At 43.1% G+C, this 22,067-nt stretch overlaps 1 protein-coding gene across 1 annotated transcript in view; it reads right to left on the reverse strand.

Moving 5' to 3' along the window:
* The window catches only part of EXPH5 (exophilin 5), a 34,138-nt gene extending 12,668 nt beyond the window's left edge, over positions 1-21,470 (reverse strand). Inside the window, exons 1-4 of the mRNA XM_062514641.1 lie at positions 21,352-21,470; positions 4,007-4,164; positions 806-877; positions 559-703 (exon numbers count right to left, since the gene is read on the reverse strand). Of these exons, the coding sequence (XP_062370625.1) occupies positions 559-703; positions 806-877; positions 4,007-4,164; positions 21,352-21,470 (494 nt within the window). The remainder of the gene's footprint in view (positions 1-558; positions 704-805; positions 878-4,006; positions 4,165-21,351) is intronic.
* Between the last annotated feature and the right edge of the window lie 597 nt (positions 21,471-22,067).

The raw sequence follows: 22,067 nt of genomic DNA on the forward strand, positions 1-22,067 counted from the left end.
CAAAGCACATAAGGCAAAAGCGCCAAGAGCCGTCCGGTTTTCCTTGCTGGAGCTAAAGCTGCAGGGCTGCCTCTGAACTGCCTCTGGGCTAGAAATGGTGGGAAGTGATGCAGCAGAGCTGCCTGGAGCTGATACTCTCTGCCATGACTTGGAAAAGCTATGCTTTCCTATTGTCTCACAGCCATAGGGCACCAGATACCCATGCACCTTACACCGTGTCCTCTTGAGAAGGAATTAAACAGGATGCTGCTGCTCCTAAGTCTAAGGTCTTTCATATATTTTAAGTCCTTTTGCAAAACCTGAACAAAAGAAGTTTAGCCAAGAGACTCTACCTACTACTTGTGACTTAGTCCTCCTTCTTCTAACACAATACAGATCATGTAATCTCTCATTACAGGACCAAATAAAATCCCGACCTTCCCAATGAGGTGAAAAGCAGGAGACGGGAAAAATAATTTAACAAAGTTTTCTAGAACTTTAGGATTTTGTTCTAAAACACAGAACTATTCATAGACTTTTTTAAAGCTGGAAATAATGTATGCTCTGATTATAGCTCACCGTGGTTGCTTCTGAGTCTGGGTTTTCCTTGATTTTCTAAAGGAGGAAAGCCAAGCAAAAGGTGATCTGAACCCCAGAAAGGAAGCTGAAGTGTTCTTTTGTGCTTGAGGACTTGTGCGGGATGACATTTTTATTTCTTTATGATCTAAAAATGTAATAAAAAGTAGATTTGTTTCGAGTTCTCAATAAATACAGTATTAAAATATACATAAATGTTATGTCCTCATAAAAATTTTCTTTTGCTCACCTTTTATGTCAGGAAAATCCAGTTTTGACATTTTTGGACAGACTATGTGACATACTGGTTTAAAATGACTAACTAGAAGACAGAGAAAGATAAACAGGTTCAAAGTTGCAGAAGGTATTATTGGTTTTGGGTGATGCACGTGAGATACATGAGGCTGATTTTCACAAAGTAATCGGCAATCAATCACTTGAAAATCATACCTCTTTTAAAATATAGGCAAATAAAAGATTTGAAAATTGAGGCACCCACAATCACTACTCACTTTCTTTTTACTTTTGTAAGAAATACAATTGTGACAATCCAGAATATACAATGACCTAACTGACTGTAATGTAACTACATAACACTAACTCAGACTAACATGTCCTCTGTATCATAGAATTCCTTACAATGGGACTCCTCTGGCCACTGGAGAACCTTTTTTTTCTGCTACAAACTGCATATCACATCTGTATTTTCAATGCAAGATACAAGCACAAATAGAAAGAGCTCAATAAAAAACATGCAGAAGTGTGAATGGAATAAAAGCATATATTACGTATGAGAGCTATCTGGATAGAAGATAAAAGACAGTATAGAATACCATGCTTTTTATAGAGACATCATGTTTCTTGTGCATGTTCATTTTGAATGGGCATCAGAACCTGTGAAATGAGATCTCAAGAAATTGCTTCCTGGTCAGGCCAACTTTTCAGGCTTTGACACTCACCCTGATAATAAGCACAGGCATGCCTTTAGCCGAACATTACCAGAAGTTTTCCACTGATACAGCCAGACCTTTCTCACCCAAACTCATCTACTTATTCCAAATGTCATTTAGGCGCTTTTAGTTTTTTAAGGAAACTTGGCAAAACTAATATTTTTTTGTGCTGGTTTTGGCTGGTATAGTTAATTTTTTTCCGTAGTCACTTCCATGGGCTATGTTCTGCATTTGTGCTGGAAGTAGTGTTGGTAACATAGGAATGTTTTAGTCACTGCTGAGCAGCACTTAAACAGAGTTAAGGCCTTTCCTGCCTCTCACCCCACGCTAGAAGCAAGTAGGCTCAGTGTGCACAAGGAGCTGGGAGGAGACACAGCTGGGACAACTGACTCCAGCTGACCCAAGGGACATTCCAGACCATACAGCACTGGGCTCAGCATATAAAGCTGAGAGAAGAAGAAGGAAGGGAGGATGTTCAGAGTTTGTTTGTGTTTGTCTGCTCAAGCAACCATTGTGCGTGATGCAGCCCAGCTTTCCTGGGGATAGCTGAACACCTGCCTGCCCACAGGAAGTGTTAACTTAATTCTTCGGTTTGCCTCCTCATGTGCAAGGCTTATCCTTTACCTATTATACTATATTTACCTCAGCTCATGAGCTCTTTCACTTTTAGACTCCTGCCCATCCTAATGGGGGTCAAGTGAATGAGCCAACTGGGGTGCTGCTTAGTTGATAGCTAGGGTTAAACCACAGGAGTCCTTCAGGCTGCCCAGTGTAGGGCTCAAAGTGTTTGAGATAACGACAGAGCTCACTGGAATGGGCTAGACTGCATTTATCACTGTTCTTGCTGTTTAGCTATTAATTGACAGACTCCTGTGCTTGCCATGGGGCTTGCTTGCCAGGCTGTAAATTAGAACCTGGTGCTCCTTGGTGGAACAGTTATGTGCCATGGTTATGGTGTACCTCTGAAGGGACTGTGGCCAAGAATAAGAGCGCAGAAGGTACACCTTGAAGCATCTGTGGCTGTGCATGTGGCCATGCTGGAGAACCTCAAAGTGTGTGGCCATGGATAAGACCATGACAGAGCAAGTACTCCCCTGCAGGGACTGCAGCCATGGGTAAAGAAAGCCATGTTGGAATAGGTGCATTTCTGAAGGCATTGTGGCCCATGGAGGAGGCCATGCTGGAAAAGGTGCACCTCAGATGGACTGGGGCTGTGGATAAGTCCATGTCGCAGCAAATATAATCCTGGAGAGACTGTGGCTCTACTTGGAGCAGGTATAGCCCTGAGACACTGAACTATATGGGTAAGTCTAAGACGGAGCAGAGGCAATGTGAAGGCAGTGGGGTGGTTAATGGGGATATACTGGATAGTGTGGGACCTAAGCATTATGTAAATGGTATGGAATAAGGACTAAAAAATGTGCTGGGTTTGGCTGTGATAATTACTTCCATGGTAGCTAATATGGGGCTATACTCTGGATTTGTGCTGAGAGGAGTGTTGATAATTCAGGGATGTTTTCCTTACTGCTGAGCAGGGCTTACACAGAACGAAGGCTTTTCTGCTTCTCACCCCACCCCATCAACGAGTGGATTAGGGGTGTGCAAGGAGGTGGGAGGATACACAGCTGGGGCAGCTGGCTCCAGCTGACCTGATGGATATCTCATACCATATGGTATCATACTCAGCATATAAAATCTAGGGGAAGAAGAGGGAGGGGGGGAATATTCACACTGATGGTGTTTGTTTCGTCAAGTCACCGTTACATTGATGGAGCCCTGGAGATGGCTGAACACCTGCCTGACCGTGGGGAGTGGTGAATGAATTCCTTGCTTTGCTTTGCTTGTGTGCATGGCTTTTGCTTTATCTATCACTGTCCTTACCTCAATTCACTTTTAGCCCTCCAATTCTCACCCCCTCACATGGTGGGGGAGTGAGTGAGCGGCTGTGTAGTGCTTTGCTGCCAGCTGGGGTTAAACCAAAACCTTTATGTACAATGTAGACATCACTGCTCTGATTGGGAAACTACCACTGTATTTACCATAATTACAGCAATTTCATTTTGATTAATAATGACATTTTTTACGGTGAAAACAATTAATCACTGGAACAGCCTCCTCAGGGACATGGCGTTGTCCCCATCACTAGAGGTTTACAAGGTGTGACTGCAAATGGTGCTAAATAATCTCATCCAGGTTCCCTATCCTACGAAAAACTGGATCTGAAGATCTTCTGATGGCTTTCTAACCTGGGCCATACTATGATTCTAATTACGGCATAACAGTATCATGGATTTTCTGCTGTGAATCCTAGCTCTGCTTTTAACAGAATCTGCTTACAGAAACATGCCTATTTTGAAAATATATCTTTGGTAAAACTGTGATATGAGAAGAAACTCAGTGGAATTTCAGAAACTCCTTTACTGTTACACTCTGATATGCTGTAAGACATTGGTTTGGTGGCCATTATTATTTACATAAGGAAGTGCAGAAATGCAACTCACTGGTGCTTTTGCTCTTCCTTAGCTGATGCTCTAATGGTGGTTTTAACATTCTATTGACATCCATGTAATTCTGAAATTTTCTTCTTTTTATTTCTTCAAACCATTCTCCAGTCACTCCCTGCAACCCTTTTTCAGACTTCTTTCTCTTCAGAAGTTTGCTAAAAAGGAAAAAAAAACAAAGCCATTTTAGATATTAGAGGCGCATCATTAGGAACTCTCCCTGTAGTTCATGAAAGTACTTACAGTATAGCTCTACATATAATGACTTTTACAAACTTAGTGAAACATGATACATTCACAGCAATCACATAAAAGTTTTAGTGACAGCAACATTCTACAGTTTAACAAATGGGATTATGGGACCAGGTTAAGTGGATGACTCATATGCTTACATTATTCTTTTTTCCTTGCAAGAACAGGGCAATCCATACACAGTCTAAAACTAATTGAAACTAAGATTAAGTTGATTCAATAATCAAATTAGAATAAATAACACTCTAAACAAAGCATTTTTTGAGATATTTATTCACTCATTTAAGTAGAAGCAATAACAAGACTATTTTTATTTTCTAGGGATAGATCACTGACGCCCTGACAGACAGTGAGGTGTCCACTACACATTTTCCGTGCAAAGGAGAACAGTAAATTGTGAATTCAGCTAATAGATATTCATGCAACATGTTCAACAAGTTTATCACATTTTCCTCTTTCCTTGATGCATAGTGATTCTGCCTGTGTTCAATATGGATGGAGGCAACCAATAATGAATATGAATGTTCTGCCACACTGAGGTGCAGCCTGAGCAAGCTGCACACGTGTGGCTGCAACTGAGGAAGATATTCAGTAGCAAGTTCAGGTTTTAGACCAAGAGGTCATAGGAATGAATGAGTTTAACTGGACAGAAAAGGACATGGTACATTTGCAAGGGAGTTGGAATAGTGCAAGTGACATGCAAAGTTACTTGTTTTCAAATTACATTGCACTAGTGTCGAAAGTACAGATGCAAATACAGCAAATCCACACCCCAACTGATTCTGATGGCAACAAAACAAGATTTAGTGCACAGCCTGGAGATGTAATATCAATGTGTGAGCACAGCTTTCATGTAAATCTGCCTCCTTAATCAATGGTAAAAATCTGTCTGGGAATACAGATGCTCTCAGAGAACATAAATTGCTTCAGTTATCAATTTAAATCAAAACTCATCTGAGACAATACTACTTCACGGAACAAATGCAAACATCTGGTCTGGAAATGGATATATTTTGATCTAGAATTTATAGAGCTCATTGTCCATACCAGCCCCTACCGTGCATCTGGTGGCATCTGATGGACAGGAAGGCTGGAGGGAGACATTTTTGGGAAATGAGCATTTTCCTTGAAGAAGATTACACAGCCACACACACAAGTACTAGCCATTACAAATAAACTTATTACAAGGCAAAAATGTTAATCATCGCAGATATTACCGCACCACGGGAGTGACTAAACACCGTAAATGCATTGCGCAGCCTGGAACGCAGCCTAGCACTGATGTGAAACAGGAGGGGATGAACAATGTGCTCTCAAGAGCCAACTCCGTGACCTCACTCCTGTGGCCTTTCCAAAGGCGATCCAAGATACCGGGAGGAGCAAACACACAGAGAGGAAGGCATGGGCCGCTTGGGGAGTGGCTGCAGCCACAGCGACTGCCCGGGAAACAACGCCAGGGCAGTCCTGCTCAAGACCCTGAAACGGAGAGCATCTGTAAGGGCCCACCCCCGCGGGCTTTTAGAGCCCAGCCGGGCGATCCGCCCGTCCCGCGGGAAGAGGCGCCGGGATCGCCGCTCCCGGGGCAGCCGGCGGGCGCGGCCCTGGCGCCCCCTGGCGGCAGCAGCCGGCAGCACCGCCGAGCGCCCGTCCCGCCGTGTCCCGGGACAGCGCCCGCGGGCGGGAAGCGACGGGACGGACAGAGAGAGGAACAGCCATTTGCCGCACATTTACGCATTCCAGAGCAAAGGGAAATATTAAAACCCCGCAGTCATCCTAATATCGAACATACCAACCACTGCACGAACATGCCTCACACTGAGAAACGGAGTTACAGACTCGCACAAACACTGATTTCAAAGCTTGAACACTGTAAAGTCTTTACTGGTATGTGCTTGGCATTATATGTAGTCGTTACCTGTGAGTACGGTGCTTTTGAATTGTGCTGTCATGCCAAACTCATCAAACGAATCCTTTAAACTGCTTGTGCATATTTATATTTATACACACACACAGGCGCATCTATGGAGCATATATATATATATATATATATATATATATATATATATATATATATATGTATGTATGTATCGTTATTTGAGTAACGAATAATAGTTAACGAGTACGATACACGATATGTAGTTGCAATATTGCATGGCTATTAAGTATTTCTCCTTCGCGATGACTCCCAGCCAAACCACATCATTTCCCTACATACCTGCTCTGTCAAGTTTATGTGCCCCCTCACGATACTAATGAAGGACAGTTGTGAGCCAGAAGGAAAGCCCATCTCAAGAAACAATTACAGCAGGAGATGGTATCTGCACTCAGCATTGCAATGAACCTGCCTCTGAGGCAGCACTATTGTTACTCGGATTACACATTAGGTATTGAGACACTGCACCTTAGGAGTGTCAAAACACCTATTGCCCTCTAAACCAAATGTACTAATCCTGCTTCCCAGTCTGCTCCATCTATCCTTACTCCTCATTTGCCTACAGCGACTTTGTACACTTGGAGCCACTACCTTTTGAGAGGAAACAACATCATTGTGACTGGGAAAAATATCTATAAACTACTGTGGGATTGAAGGCAAATCCATTCCCAGGATTACTTACAGGAGGCTGCTCCACAAGCCAGTGCAGGCAGCAACCCTAAATGACCTCACAGGCTCATTATCTTCTCCCATCTATTATTCTACAGGACATCTAAACTAATGAATCACTCACTCAGGAGCAACTTCTTCACACTGTTTTGAAAAACATCTCTTCCTTATTGGCACAAGGATTTCTTACAGACATCTCCAGGGAAAAGTTAACCTAAATGTTTGTATGTGCTAGACTTTCATGTGGGTTATCATAAATACAGTCAATAGATGTGTAGCCTCCCCTGCCACTTCCTGCTAGGATAATAAGGAGCTTTAATTACTACTGTATGAGGAAAGGCATTTTCCTTACCATCTTGACTCTGAATATAAAGAGGAACACGTGTTCAAGGTAGTAGAAACTGGGTTGCTTAATAGGACATTTGGGGACAACACTGTTGTTTGCAGAGGACAGAGGATTCAATTCCATTTTTCCTAAAGCAAAATAAATTATTATTCCTATTGAATTTAGCAGAGCAGGATTTGGCCCTGAAGGATTCTTACCACACACCTCATAAGAGAACAAATAAACAGCAACTACAAAGAATGAGGAATTGCACCAGGTGAAGAATAAGCAGATCAAATTTTCTCATTGGATCAAAGCTCTCAGTGTCTGAAAAGACAAGACTGAAAGGATTGCAGATAAAAATAGTGTTGAAAGCATTGGATAAAAAATACAACAGGGCAGGTAACTTGCAGTAACCTAAACCAAGCTTTTCCCTTTACTCTGTTCATATTCCTTGCTTTGTCAGGAAGAAAAGGCTAGGGATGTTAAAAAACAATGCCTGAAGAACCTGTTCTTTCTTTTTTTTTTTTTAATTCAGCTTATCCCCTTCCCACCGCTTTATACATTATGCTGCGCTGGTGAATGGTACAACTCCATCATTTCTATCACCAGCTATTTTTCTAGAAAACTGTGGCTGTTATCACAGCCACAAGTAGCTCTAAAATGCTGTCCTGGGGTGACTTTCTTATGATGAATTGTATCCCCATTTGTCTGCTTAGCCCAGAAATAAGTTCTGCACCTTTAAAACTAGATCTGAGAGTAGAGGGGAAGGAGAAGGAAAAGCAGTGGAAATTTTTTCACGGCTGTATTCAAAACAGAGATAAGCAGCGCTCTCGGAGTTCTCTGTTGTGCAGACAGATGGGGAGTTTTCCCTTGCTCTTTTCGCTGGTTTTTCTCTCGTTAGCTGAGGCCAGAAGGGTTTTTTTGGAACTGTTCAGCCATTGTTTGGTCTGGGAACACCAGGACTATGGTCCAGGGACCCCTCCAAGCTGCACTGAGGCCAGGACACCAGGCTCAGGCTCTGGAGAGACTGAGAGAAAGCTGAGGACACACGCATGAAAAGGACTCTGAACTACAAAAGGACTCTCTCTGAATCTGCCATCTCTTCAGAACAACGAGAGGTTCCATCGTTTAATAGCTTTCATTTTTGCATGATCATGAATACTTTGCTAGTTAAATAAAGAGTTTTTTCCACTTTTCTCAAAGGAGGTTTATCACCCAAACAGGTGGGAGGAAGGGCTGCTGAATTTTGCCTTTTAGGGAACATCCTTTGCAAGTCCCCTTCCAAATTTGTCCCAAGCCAGGACAAACGCATATTTTAATTTCATTAAAATAATTTAAAGACATATTTCCAAGTTGTCATCTTATTTAGAAAAAAAAAAAGGAAAGAGGAAAAAGAGGAAAAGAAGTATTACTGACAAAGGCAAAGGCTACCAGAACTGAAGTAATTTAAAAAAGAAATTACTATCTGTCATTTCCCAGAAATATATAATAGCATTAACAACAAAATTCTGGTTTCCAAGGTGGCACATTAACCTGTGGCATTAACCTGCCACAGGTTAATCCTACCAGGAAGAAAAACAATGAGTCAACCGACTCTTTCCTAGCACGTCAGACACACAACAGGTCTGTTTTCTAAGGCAGTCTTTACTCTTAGTAGCTGGTACACTTTTACTCACGTTAAAGCATGTTTTGTTTATTTTTCTTTCTTACTGTTGCCTGTTTGGCTAATAAAAATGAACCAAGTCAGCTTCATTATTACATGTAAGACATTATGCACAAGTAGACGAATCACAGAGGGAAAAAGACTCCTGTGTTTTGATTGCACATACTACAAGACAATGTAAAAACATCAAACTGAAAATTCACTTATTTTTAAATTTGATATTTGTAAAATTAAGCATTTCTGCAGTAATTTTCTGAAAAGCCAAGGTCTCATCTATTTTGATGAACAAAATGCGTTGCCAATAATGCTTGACTCTAACCTGCTAGGTCGTTGCCAATCATTCAAATTTAATTTTATCTTCCCCTGAAATAATAGTTTTCCATCTAAGTGTTCATCCTTTTCATCCTTCTGTCATTTTTGTTATTATGTATTCATTTTATAATGTCCTTTAATGCACTGAGTTGCCCTCAGATATATTTATCTGAGTATGTGACCAATAGAACTAAAGATATGCATGGGCAAAGAGGATGTGGCACAACGATGCAGAATAAGGAGTGTGTGGGTTCAGTGTCTGTGACTGACCAGGACCCAAACACCAATAAATGCAATGGAAGGATTTTCCCTCCCGCAGCCTGACCTGGTGCCTGTTCAGGAGAGTCAGAGTCCCCTAGTGGTGACACCTCTGCATGGAAAGGAGCAACTGAAAGTGCCAAGAAATACTCTCCAGAAAGCCAGGGGTGCCCAGCACTGAACTGTATGGCATATGTCTTCAATTCCAGTTTAATGGTCATATGACATTTCCAGCTCATACTTATCCCTAAATATTTATATTCCAGTAATGTACCAAACCAAGAGACAGAAGGCAGAAGAAAATGAAAAGGGAATTAATCTTCTCCAGTTTTTCCTCCCAGACTGTACATTTAATAGGCAGAAGTACTTAAAACACAAAAATTCTACTTCAGCACGTGAATTTGATATGAAGCCTGAAGTATCCTTTCAAACAGCTAATAAGGCTACATTAACAGATACCTGCAAACAGAAATACAATTTTGTCCTTAGAACACTTTTCTGAGAGTAGGTAACAGATTCACACATTAAGGACTGTGTGTGTCAGGGATACAGTCAGGGAATATGTGAGTTAAAGGCAGAACATCTTTTCTGCCCTTGCTAAATTCTACCTTGTCTACTTATGGGGAAAACCTTTCAATTTCCACCTCTCCTCTTCTTAATTAAAAAGTAGAATAAATCACAAAATTTGACATTATTATACCATCTCTATTCAACAAATTTATTCTTTTAAATTAAAGCTGATCACCTGCTTTGAGATAGCCTAATCCTGTGGCATTGTGTGCATTCATTACACACAATCCACAAAGACAGTGAGACTATGAGCATACATGAAACACTGGACTCCCAGCCGACATCGAACACTTCTACTCTATAAGTCACAATGACTTCTGTGTCTACAATTCTTAAACTTCAGCACCCTCTGTACAAAGACCAAAAGTTACCTGCTTTCTCCAAAACATTAACTTCTCATATTAAACTATATGAAATTAATACAGTGACTTATGCTAGCTGCTGTTTTCCTTCATCAAGTCCAACACTTCTTTCCTCTTAAAGCTTTTGTCTGCTTTCCTGAGCAAGAGCACAGAAGGACAGTTGCCTTTGAAATGGAAAACTAGGAATGTTGTAAGGGCAAGAACAAAGGTTAATTCTCATGCTGACTACATAACTCCTCTCTGTTCCGGCAGCTCAAGAATCAGAAACTTTCAGTTAAAGCTCTGAAACTAGAAGCTCAGTGACTGCCTTCAAAAAGTCAAGTTTTCAAAACAGAGAGCTGAAAACTGAGATCATGGGAGCTGAGGGTGATTAATCATATATCTCAAGGTGTAACGATGCCTCAAAACATTCTTTCTAACATGAAACTATTTCTTTAGCAGCTACCCCGGGTTTACAGTGAAAACATAGTTTCAGCTCTGCTGGAACAGAAAAGTCTGTAAGAGCAGATATTTTAGTGGTTACACATATATAGAAAATGAAAGCTTTTAGTCCTTTGGGCAGCTGGTCACTAAGACCAAATGAGGTGGAATACCACTAGGAATGTCACAGCTGTTGGTGACTCTCCAGCCTGGACTGACTCTCTGCTGTTCCCTTCAAGATGCATGCAAAACAGGGGAAAACTCTATTCTGTGAATATTTTATTGATTAGTTACAATGTCTCTGTAGGCTCCAGAAAAAAAGGGTGTCACTTTACTATGCTATTAATACTTGCATATGGTAATAACAAAACAAACCCATGATGCAATGGAAAGAAAAGCCACCTATCATATTTAAAGTGTGTCACATAGCTTCTGAATGGTAGTAATTAATGTCTCTAATGAAATTACTTCAGTAATAGGAATTTCTATTAATATTAATGCATGCTAATAGAGGCAATGGATATAATTCTCCATGTAAAGATTCTGATGTATTTGCAGTCACAGACATAGTCTCAGTCCAAAAACACTGGATGCCAGGAATAAGTTTTGAGCACCTGAATTTCTCTCCCAGAAATCTTACATGGAAATGTATACCACATGTATGGGTTGAAAGGCTGAGGATCAGGTCTCCCAATAAATCTGAAGCTAATGATTAACAGCAGACATATTTACTCTGCCAGGGTAGAGCTCCTAGTTGATTACAAGCAACTTTTATAAACACTGATAGCATGCGAAGAGACAGGCGTCTGTTGCAAGTAATTTACAGCTCAGTCATGTATTGTAAAGTTAACTGCCTTACAAAGATATACAATGCCGATTCTATTCCTCATGTTGTTGTTTGACTTTCTTTATTCAAAACCTTTCCTAACAAACAATATAAGAAAAAAGCCCCCAAAAACAAGAAACAAAACACAGGCCAGGTGAGAACTCTTAAAGAGGGGAATTGGTTTCAAATTAAGAGCAAATCCTCACCTCTACAAGGAGGTTTGTGTGTGATAGCCCATGGGTCTGGACAGCGTTCTGAAATTGAGGGGCTCTAAACAGGCTTAGACATTTGCTTGTACTGAGATAAGCCTGAAATTCAGGGATCTCAAAATACACCTTGGCAATTTCAGATAATTGTGTAGAGTCTCACATCGAATAGAGTTTACAGCTCTGGACAACAGAAGTAAGACAGGTCAGTGTACCTGCACGCAGTTTGTGTTAATGTAAAACTACAAAAGCCTCATTTACATTGCTTTAAATTAAGGAAAGAGGTCATAAGAATTAATGAAAGCTTTAAATATTGACACAGTGGGTATTTTTCATCTGGAAATGTAATGTTTATATACATGCATGTAATTTATACTTACACAGAGATGCTCTGTTATAGTACCTTAGATTCTCATAATATATCACAACTCTTCCACTGGAAATTGAAATATTACAGTATAATATTACTTTAAAATACTATATTCACATGTGTATAATTTTACATGTATTAAAGAACACACAAATATACACATATATACATACATAAATATGTATTGAAGAACACAAAAGTCTATAATGCAGAAAGAGACTGCAGAGCACCCCAGACACACTTTTCCTGACTGCAGCTTTCTGCACTCAGACCCCTACTGATCTAAAAATCCAAAGAGATGGCAAGCAGAAGTGTTACATATCCTTGATTATTCCAACAACAAAAGTAAATTTTATGTAATTGATGTGCTATGAAGGTAAACATACTGTACTTGTACATTTACTCTTAGCTTTTGTGGTTTTGATGTGTTTGTTCACAGTTAATATGGTACCAGTGTATGGATTTATTTATTTCTGAGGTGAGACTGAGAAAAAGAAGATAGTTTCAGTTAAAAGTTTAAAGTACAGACATTTAAATACAGTTTATCATAGTTAACAGTATAAACATAGTAATTTAGCTGCAAAGAAGGATTAGGAATACATTTCATAAGAACTTTTAGATACACATGTCCTCAGAACAAATCCCATTTTCCCCTCCTGCTTTAAAGAATTTCTTGTATTAAATATTTAAGTAGTGAATTTTATCAGACTGTGAACTCCAAGGAAACAAGTAATTTTTTCAATTTAAAACAAGTACAGGAAAGGTCAGGCCTTAGTTTATATAGTTATGTGTTAAATTTCTGGAACAGAGAAGAACTGAAAATGGGGTCTCTGTGCCCAAAATTCAAAACTCTAGTGTGCCAAACTCCACTTCATTTGTAAACCAGATTCAGAGAGAAAAAAGATTTTAAAGGAAAATTAAATTCAGTATACACAAACCACTGACAAAACCCAAATTTAAAAGAAGAAAAGGAGATGGACACACAACTTTCTAATGCCATCAAAATAGTATCTCACAGAAACCAGTGAACATCAGCTGGAGCCCTGACACACAGCCCAAGTAGCTTTGCTCCCAGCTGTTAGCCAGGGTGAGAGCCACATCTGCAGGAGGTGCAAGTGCTGCATGTCTGGATGGATGCAGAAGTTCGAAGTACATCAGGGACCAAATCCAGCCAAACTCCAGTGCCTTGGGCTTCACTATGGAAAGCAGGAGCTGCAGCCTTTGACCAAGGTGGCACATGTAAGCTGAGCACACCACTGAGCACAGCTGTGCCAGTACGCATAGGGAGATAGCCAGCCACTCTGAACATGAATCAGATGAGTTTCTGAGAAACACCTTCTTGAAATATTGCCATAACCAATTTATTATTTCTGAAATACATGCAAGCACTTGAAGGTGTTGGGACATAGTGTGTAGAAGCTGTCAGCATGAGAAAATCATTCTCTTCCCCTCAAACAGGCACCTCAGTGACTCTCTTCTTGTTTAGTATGGAAAGCAGTCTTCTACCCAACAGCAATTTCCAATTCCAACAAATGTCAATTATTAATTTCACTTCTGCACTTGAATTGTGGAGGAGACAGAGGCTGTTGAGAATATAGAGACATTACTATTGGAAAGGTTAAACCTGGGAAGCGTGCAGACTTCCTACAAGGTGCACAAGACTGTAATTGGGTCACAAGATCATGGAAAACCTAAAAAAATTGGACTGCCCTGCATTAGCTATTCCAGAATAACTCCCCATATTGACTGACTATTCAATAGTGCTTGCTTGCTCTTCTGTATCTGACCTATTTATTCTCGAAACCTGGTCAATTTATCTATATAGACAGAGTTCAATAAACCATTAAGCTTGGACTTGGCAAAGGTCTGCCTATGACTTAACAGTAAGTATTTGCTTAATTCTCATCAATTTCAACACAGTCTTACTTTTGGCAGCCCTAGCTACATCATAAAGTGAGCTAAATAATGACAATAGTAATCTTTGTGAATTTCACTTTTACACTGTTTGGTCACTTGAAAACGCAAACATTAGTCTCAGTAGTCAGAAAGACCTGACACAAAGCCCACGTTTGAATGAGCACGGGTGAAAGTGCGCTGAGAATGTCCTTCCCACTCCTTTTGGGTTGGCTGCCTGTGCCCTGGGCTGGCTTGGGAAGAGCAGAGCTGGGTGTCCTTAAGAGAAAGGTGTTGTGAAGACAACAGCCACAGAGCTCAGCAAGGGCGAGCCCTCCTTCCCCAGGAGCTGGGTCTCAGCGCACGCTGTCCCGCAGCCTCAGATGCATCCCCAGCTCTGCCTGTGCACGGCCCCTGCCTTGGTCCCCAGCTGAAACCCAGCGTGGCCTCAAGCCCGGCCAGCTCACTCCTGGCCTGCCTGGCCATCACGGGGCCGTGGCTGACCCCGGTCACTGTCTCCAGGGCACCGTTACCCAGACGTGACTTCTTGGTTTCACCACGGCCCTGCACCATCATCGTTCATCATTCCGGCCCTGCCTCGTGACCACCGGACTGCGGTGGAGCCGGCTGCCCTCGGCAGGCCTGACCCCAACCCTGGGCGTGACTCAGCCCCATGGCCCGGCCCTGGCCCTGCCACCACAGCCAACACTGGGGACCCCTCTGTGTCACCACAGACAGGCCCAGGTGGCCCGGCCCTGGCCCTGGCACGATGGCCCCAGTAACCTGAAAAAAGAAGAAATACATTCAGTGCCCTACAGACAGGCTCTTCCAAACGTTACACACCGCAGAAGGTTCCTCCTTCTGCCACCACACACACACACACCATAAGAAACTGCCTGCCCTCAAACACCAAGTGCAAATCTTCAGAGGAAAGGATAGACACTGAAATTAGTTCACTATGAAAGGACAAGACCAATGAGCTGGCAGCAATGCTGGTCCACACTCTGCTTTGTAGATATAAAACTGGAGTTATGTCACAGACTTTGGTCTAGTCAGCCCAGAGGGACAGAATAAAAAACAACAGTGAAAATGGCACACACAGTGCCTACTTGCCCTTGGCTATTTCTTCTTCTCTTTCTGCCCCTGTGTGAAGCCCCTGTCTGTGAGTCTAGACCCCTCCACAAGACAGGATGATGAAAAAACAGTGAGGGAAAAACTTGATATGCAACTTACCAATTGCATTTGGTTACAGTACCCGCACTCAAACATGGGAAGTCCCAAAATGAGATTTTTGTGATAGTAATTGTTTACCAAACCAAGTAAAGGTTTTAAAATCCTGGTCTTCCCTGCCATTTCTGCTTCTATTGGCACTTCTTTAGCATATTAGCCCTTCAGGGCTTCAAAGACCTATTTTCATTAGTGTTTACAAACCACTAAACACACTGGTGGCACAGTATCAGTAGTAAGTAATAATAGCATCTCCTCCAAGACACAGTAGAACACTTGTGCCCTGAAACATTCCCGGGTGGAGTATCTCTTATGAAAGAATTTCTTTATTAATGCTTTGTGTTCAGGGAGGGAGCTCCACTGGAACAACAATGTACCCAAGTAATGCTGTCCTGGTATCCTGTTTGTTCTCCTCACCCATGCAACTAATGTATTTTGGAGCTGATTTTAAAAATTCTTTGTAATTATGAGGAGTTGAACCCCAAGTCTAGACCTCAAACACCCACGAAGTTATTCTTGGTCTCCAAGAAGGTAAACAGTGCTACTTTTGTGAATATGACAAAATAAAGCCTGCAATGGCAGACCCCTCAAACTGTAAGCAAGACAATATATCGAAACACCAAGTATGAATAAGCTCCAATACATACAAAACTGAGTATGTCTGCACTTCTGCAACAAATCTCTCTTTCAAGAGAAGGTGAAACAATTTTTAAGAAATTTGTGAAAATAAAACCTATTTTTATTTTTATTTCACCAGGATTTTTTTTCCCACCTTTGATTGCCAGACCTGTGAGAGCAAGTGGAATTGCTTGCAACAAATGAGCTCAATAAATGACCTGCCATGAGGCAGTAAGAACAGCTGTGTGCCTGTAACAAGTAACTATGCCCAAATGATTTATTGTAGAGACTGTCTAGAACACTCTAAGGAGGAGATTCATCTTTCCCACAACACTCAAGTGTTGTTAATGGGTCAGCAAGAGTGGAGCACTGAGTGGTGCTGACTGTACCTCCCAATTAATTTCATATGCTTTTCATCTTCAAATTTGAGGGTAAATAAAAATACACCTTTGTTTTGCTGCTGTCTATTCTCATCATCATCTGCAAAACACATCTATTAAAGCCCCCCTCAAAACCAACCTGGAAAAGAGCAAAACAAATTAAACCAAATAGAATGAGTGCTTTCCTCTCCCAAAACCTCCATTTCCCTTTCCTCTTTTTTTTCAGTTCCGATTCATAGACAGTGGCTGATATGCCAGATATGTTCTAGAGCTGGCAATTAATTTTTTGCCATTCTTCCTACTGCAAAAAAAGAAAAAATCCTTAAATAATACATACATAATTAGTTCTCAAAACACGATCTGGAAAGTAAATTGCTGTTAGGGAAGGTAGGCTCCTTTTCCCCATTCTGTGGCTCAGTTTCTCAGTTGTTTTCAATATCTCATTTGAAAGTGAAGATAACTGTATTTCCCTTTTTCTCAAGGATTAATAAACAAAAACACAAGACAATTGCGTGCAGTCATAATACGAGCATTATATAAAAGAGCCAAGACTCCTAAATAAAATTATTATAGAATACAGAGCTTTTGTGCCCTTTTGCATGCATTTTCTATTTATCTGCAGCTCTTCTACTCTATCTTCCAACTGTTCATTTTTTGGACAATCTGCAACTGTACCAGCTACCTGTTCCCATGCCACATCTCTGTACCTGTTGCCTCTTTTAAGTAGCTGTCTCCATGCCTCCTGGCTCTTCTCATCTCAGCTGCTTTCTCTGGGCCTTGATGCAGCACCAGGGGTGGAAGTGCATCTCAACACCCGGTGCTCAGACACTGTGAGACATCAGAGACCCAAAGCTGACTGGAATGACACCTGCTTGGCCACTGTCTGCCTCTCCACACTCCACAGAGGGAGGAGCTGCCTTGGAGATAAAAGGCATTAGCTCCACCTCTGTGTCCCATAGCTTCATGCCCTAACGCTGTGGAGACTTCCTACAGGGATTGGCAGTTCCTCTGCTACCTGCCAGGCTTTGAAGTGCTATCCTGAAGAGGTGGAAGGCAGTCAGCCTCTCCTCACCCTGCCTATTTGCTTCATCAATAAAGGACAGAAAAGAGAAGCACCTACAGGTTTGTTTAGCCTTTGGGACCTGGAGTTGTCTGTGCAAGTATTAGCTGTCAGCTCTTTTTTATATTTCTGTCCACAGCAACTGCAGAACAAAGCTTAAGAAGATGAGCTGGGTGCACCCTGAAGTCTTGAAACCGTAAGTCAAATAGTATCTTGAATGTTTTTATGTTGTGATTTTCAGGCGTATTTCATTACATACGGAAAGTTGATCCACGGTATTAATAACTGTGCAAGCATTCATTGTGTTCTTATGGAAACTGAATTGTTGGGGAGCCATCTGAACATGGTACTGCACTGTGAACATGCTGTATTCCTCCCTGTCTTCTCTTGAGCATCTAATTGTAACTGAAATATTTGTGACAAGGAACGTCCTTCCACAAGCATCTGTAAAATCATCAATTTGATTAACCAAGCTTATTAAAGAGCATTTCATGACTTGAGTACGACTTCTACCTTAATACTGCAGATGCTGCTATGGAACAATGCAGGTATAGTGATATAAAAACCCCTCAATTCCATCTCTCTTCCATGCTAACACTTATGATAAATGAAATTTTCTTTGAATTGGTATTTTGAATGAAACTGGATTGGATGAGCGAAGAAATCTGAAGGAAAGTGTTATCCAAGTTCAAAGTTCATTCTGTATTTTTTATTTTAAATTATTAAATACGTGATTAATAAGTTTCTGAAGTATTTTCGGTTTATATAGCAGCGAGCAGCCATATGAGTTAATATCAAAGCTGACTGTTGCTGCTTCTCTGAAGTTGTTTCAAGGATAAGGAGGAAGCAAGTACGGCTGGTTTGAGGTGGCTGCTCAGAGGTACTGCTGAAAGGAGCCACGAGAGGGCACTGGAAGGAGAGAAGAGCCCAAAAAATGCAGTCCTGGGAACCAGCAGGCCAGGACACAGCAAGAGCTCTGCTCCCTGCCCATAGCAACAATAAATTAAGGTCAAACAGGACACACAGTTCATTTCTGTATAAAAGCGAAAGCTATACTGAGAGGTGTCCCAGGCCAGGCTTAGAGGTATGAAGGCTGCCAAGGGAGCCAAGAAAGGGCCAATGGTACCCAGAGAATGTGCTGGGGCATCAAGAGCAACAGGAGGGGGAGCACCAAGCAGAGCTGGGAAATACACAAATGTGCACAACTGACAACCTAACTCACACGTTCCTGCTCTACACAAAGGCTACAAGGAGAAAGGGAGATGAGAGAGGCTGTATAAAGCAACCTTTCCCCAGAAAATATCCCCATTAAACACTTCATTTCACAAAGGCATGGGCTGAGTGGATGAAGAGATCCAGTTCTACCCAGTGCAGGTAAGCAACAAGAAAAGACCAAAAACTTATTTTCCAGGAAACAACTGCAAGCTCATTTGAGGAAGTCACAATAAACCACAGAGAATGTCAGAATTCATCCTCTGATTTCTTATTTCATCTTTCAAAATTAACTGGTGCTAACATTTTTCAATATACCAAATGTAGCTTGCTCCTGCCTTTTGATTCTAGAGTTATATCTGGGAATGAATTTCAATTTCTCATTGATCTTTTAAGAGACTGGCAGACAGCTATGTGCTTGCCTGTAAGACATCCAACACTATGGACAAGATCAGCACCATCATTAGAACCTGATTTTGGTCTGCCAGCAAATGCTTCATTCCCTCTGTCAGTCCAGTCTAGATTGCTCTATACAGGAACATGCTATATTGTAAATACTGATGGTCACTGAAAACATATTACCAATTTGTCACTGACCACTGGTTGTTACTGATTTGCTCCCTGGCCCTGGCCAGCTCCAACTAGCTCTTTCCAAAACCATGCTCAAGAGCATTTTGAAGGGCAACTCGCTTCACTAACTTTGTGCAGAAAGAGTAGTCTTAATGAAATTGTTCCTTCCATTCCAGTGTCTCCTATATGCCTTGTTTGATTGACAGCATCCATCAAATAGCTTCAAAAATCACACTTCAAAAATATCCCAGGAGCAGGCTCCCACAGTTCTCAAGCATTCTTTTAAACTGAAAAAAAGTCTACAAATTTAATTATCAAAATAATAGTAATAAGAATGACAAAGAGGCAGGCATATGGGACAAAGGGGAGCAAATGCAATTTTGTTTAGAGCCTCTGAAGCTCACTGTGGTCATATAGGAACTGCAAGATTTGGCCCTCCAGGGTGATCACTGTTATTACTTTGATTATAGTATCACAGGGCAACACTACATAGACTGGAACCTGTCTGCTCCTGATGGGAGTCTTCTGGCCTGAACAGCTTACAGTCTAAATAAGACCAGGTAGACAAGTGGAGTGAGAAAGAAAGTACTTTTATTGGGTCCAGGAGAGATTAGGAAACTTGCCCAAGGACACATACCTTTGACAGATCCAGGGTTTAACCTAGATTTTCAGTATGGCGCCTTGGTCATAAACGCTTCAGCTACCTTCTGCTCAAGCTGTGAATGCCTCTTCAGCTGAGATTTAAACAGACTACATCTCAGTAATGCATCGCCAGAAACATCCTGTTAGACCATGTTTATTTTGACAGCTTTCACATAGAGAACATTTTCTCTTGACAAAGTCCTAAGTGCACAGACAAAGAAACAAATACAAATTTGGGGGTAGATGAAAGTCTCCAGCTCAAGAACAAACTACTGCTTCACAAGGCTCTCTACAGCATTGGGAATTTCAATGCATTTGCTTCAGCTTTAGTCCTAAAAACATTAGAGTTTTAAACTTACAGCTGTCCAGCTATGTAATTCCCTATATCCAGCAAAAATATTTCACCTTTTTGGGAGGGTAATATTAAAATGCATAGAACAGAAATTAATCAGAATAAGAAAAGTAACACCAAATTATGGAAGAAATAAACTGCCAAACTTAACACAGTCCAGGTTCACATGCCACAGAAAACCAAAACAAGTTTTAGATGTAAGTCACTGTTGACACAAAATATTTAACCATGCTCATCATAAAATCTACTTTACTGAAATAAAAAATACATAGTACAAAAATCCACTTGACACAAATGTTACTCATTAACATTCCCTCTGTATCTTACACGAAAGCATTACTTGTGAGAAGTGCCCACTTGGGAATCTGAGAGGACAATGCCTCTCACTTCACAATGTGCCAAAAGTCATACCTGCTGGAAGAAATTATAACCTTTAGTACTAAACGGCTCATTTTCTAGCCTAATTTCTATTAATTCCTCGACCTTTGCTTTCACTATCATCACAAATAGCTTTGATGACTGCACAAAGGGGAAACACGAACTAGAAGCAAGGTCGAGGTGTCCTACATCTTGATAAGAAAGAGAGAATTCAAGTATGTCACTTTCAAGAGTCTTGCGAACTACCTTTCAGGCAGGTTGAGCGCCTGGCTTTGTTTCCAAAAGTTGCCAGGATCGACTCAAAAAGCCGCAGAGCTGCCACGCTTCCCTGCAAGGTCCGGCACAACTTCCCCCTCGCCGTGGTCTCCCGGGTACCGGTGTTTAGCCCACACCCCTGCCAGCGGCACGGCGAAGCACAGAAGCGGCATCTTCCTCCTCCTCCTCCCCGGGGAAGGAGAGGTGCCACGGGGAGCCGCAGCCGTGACTCAGAGCCGTCTCTGTCACAACACGCATTTCCCAAACGCCCCGATGCCCCAGGTGCCCGGCCGGACGGCTCCGGCGGCAGCCAGCGCTGGCGGGAGGCACTGGCGCTCCCCGGTGTCCCGGCAGCACCGCCGGCAGCTCAGCTCTTCCTGTCGCAGCCCCGCACCGCCCTGGCCGGCGCGGACCCTTCCCCCCGGGGAGCCTTTCCCGCTCTCCACCCCCTTTCCAGCTCTCCCCATCGGGACGAGCGTCCCCCCGCGCCGCCGGGCTGGGGCCGCGCGCCCTCCGCAAACCCCGTCCCGCGCCCTCCAGCTCCGCGCGGGCGCGATGGGCACCGACGGGACGGGGTGAAACCCGGTACCTGACTCTGTCCTTCTCTGCCCGCCGGAGCTCCGCGTCCCTCTGCAGCACCTGGAAAATCGCCCTGGCTTCCTCCTCGTTCAGAAAGCTCAGATCTGGCCCCTGGGGCGCTGCGGTCATGGCTTGGCTTATCGGCGGGCGGGAGGGCGGAGGCGGGCGGGCAGCGCTGACCCCCGCGGAGCGCGCAGCCACACCGGCATGGCCGAACGCCGGGCGGACCGTGCACGCCGGCACCGCGGGACGCGCGTGGCCCGGAACGGCGACAGCCGGAGCGGCGACCGCTCGGAACCGCCCTGGCCAGACCAGGGCCACTCCCTCCGGAGCGATCGCAGCGCAGCCCGGCGGGGCGGGGCGGGGCAGGGCAGGGAGGAGCGGGGAGGAGCGGGGAGGCGGCACAGCCGTCGGGGCCGGAGCTGGAGCAGGATCCTGAGTCGGTGTCGGTGTTGGAGTGGCCGTGGCCCCGTGCTGGTGTCCCGCCGCCAGCTGAGTCGGGTGATGCACTGAGCGCTCGGCGCGGTGTTTGCTTTGGCGCTGCCCGGGGAGCGCACGCCCGCACGGGGAGGCCGATGCGGTTCCCCCGCGGCGCTGACGGCGCGGTTTCCGCCGGGGAAACCCCGCCACGTCTCTGCCCGGTTCCCCGCGGCACCCCAGTGCGGCCCCGCCGCTCCGCCCGGGCGCCGCTCGGGCCCCGGCAGCCCCTCCGTGGAGCACGCCGCT

This window comes from Cinclus cinclus, chromosome 2 (assembly GCF_963662255.1).
Source record: "Cinclus cinclus chromosome 2, bCinCin1.1, whole genome shotgun sequence".
NCBI classification, from domain to species: Eukaryota; Metazoa; Chordata; class Aves; order Passeriformes; family Cinclidae; genus Cinclus; species Cinclus cinclus.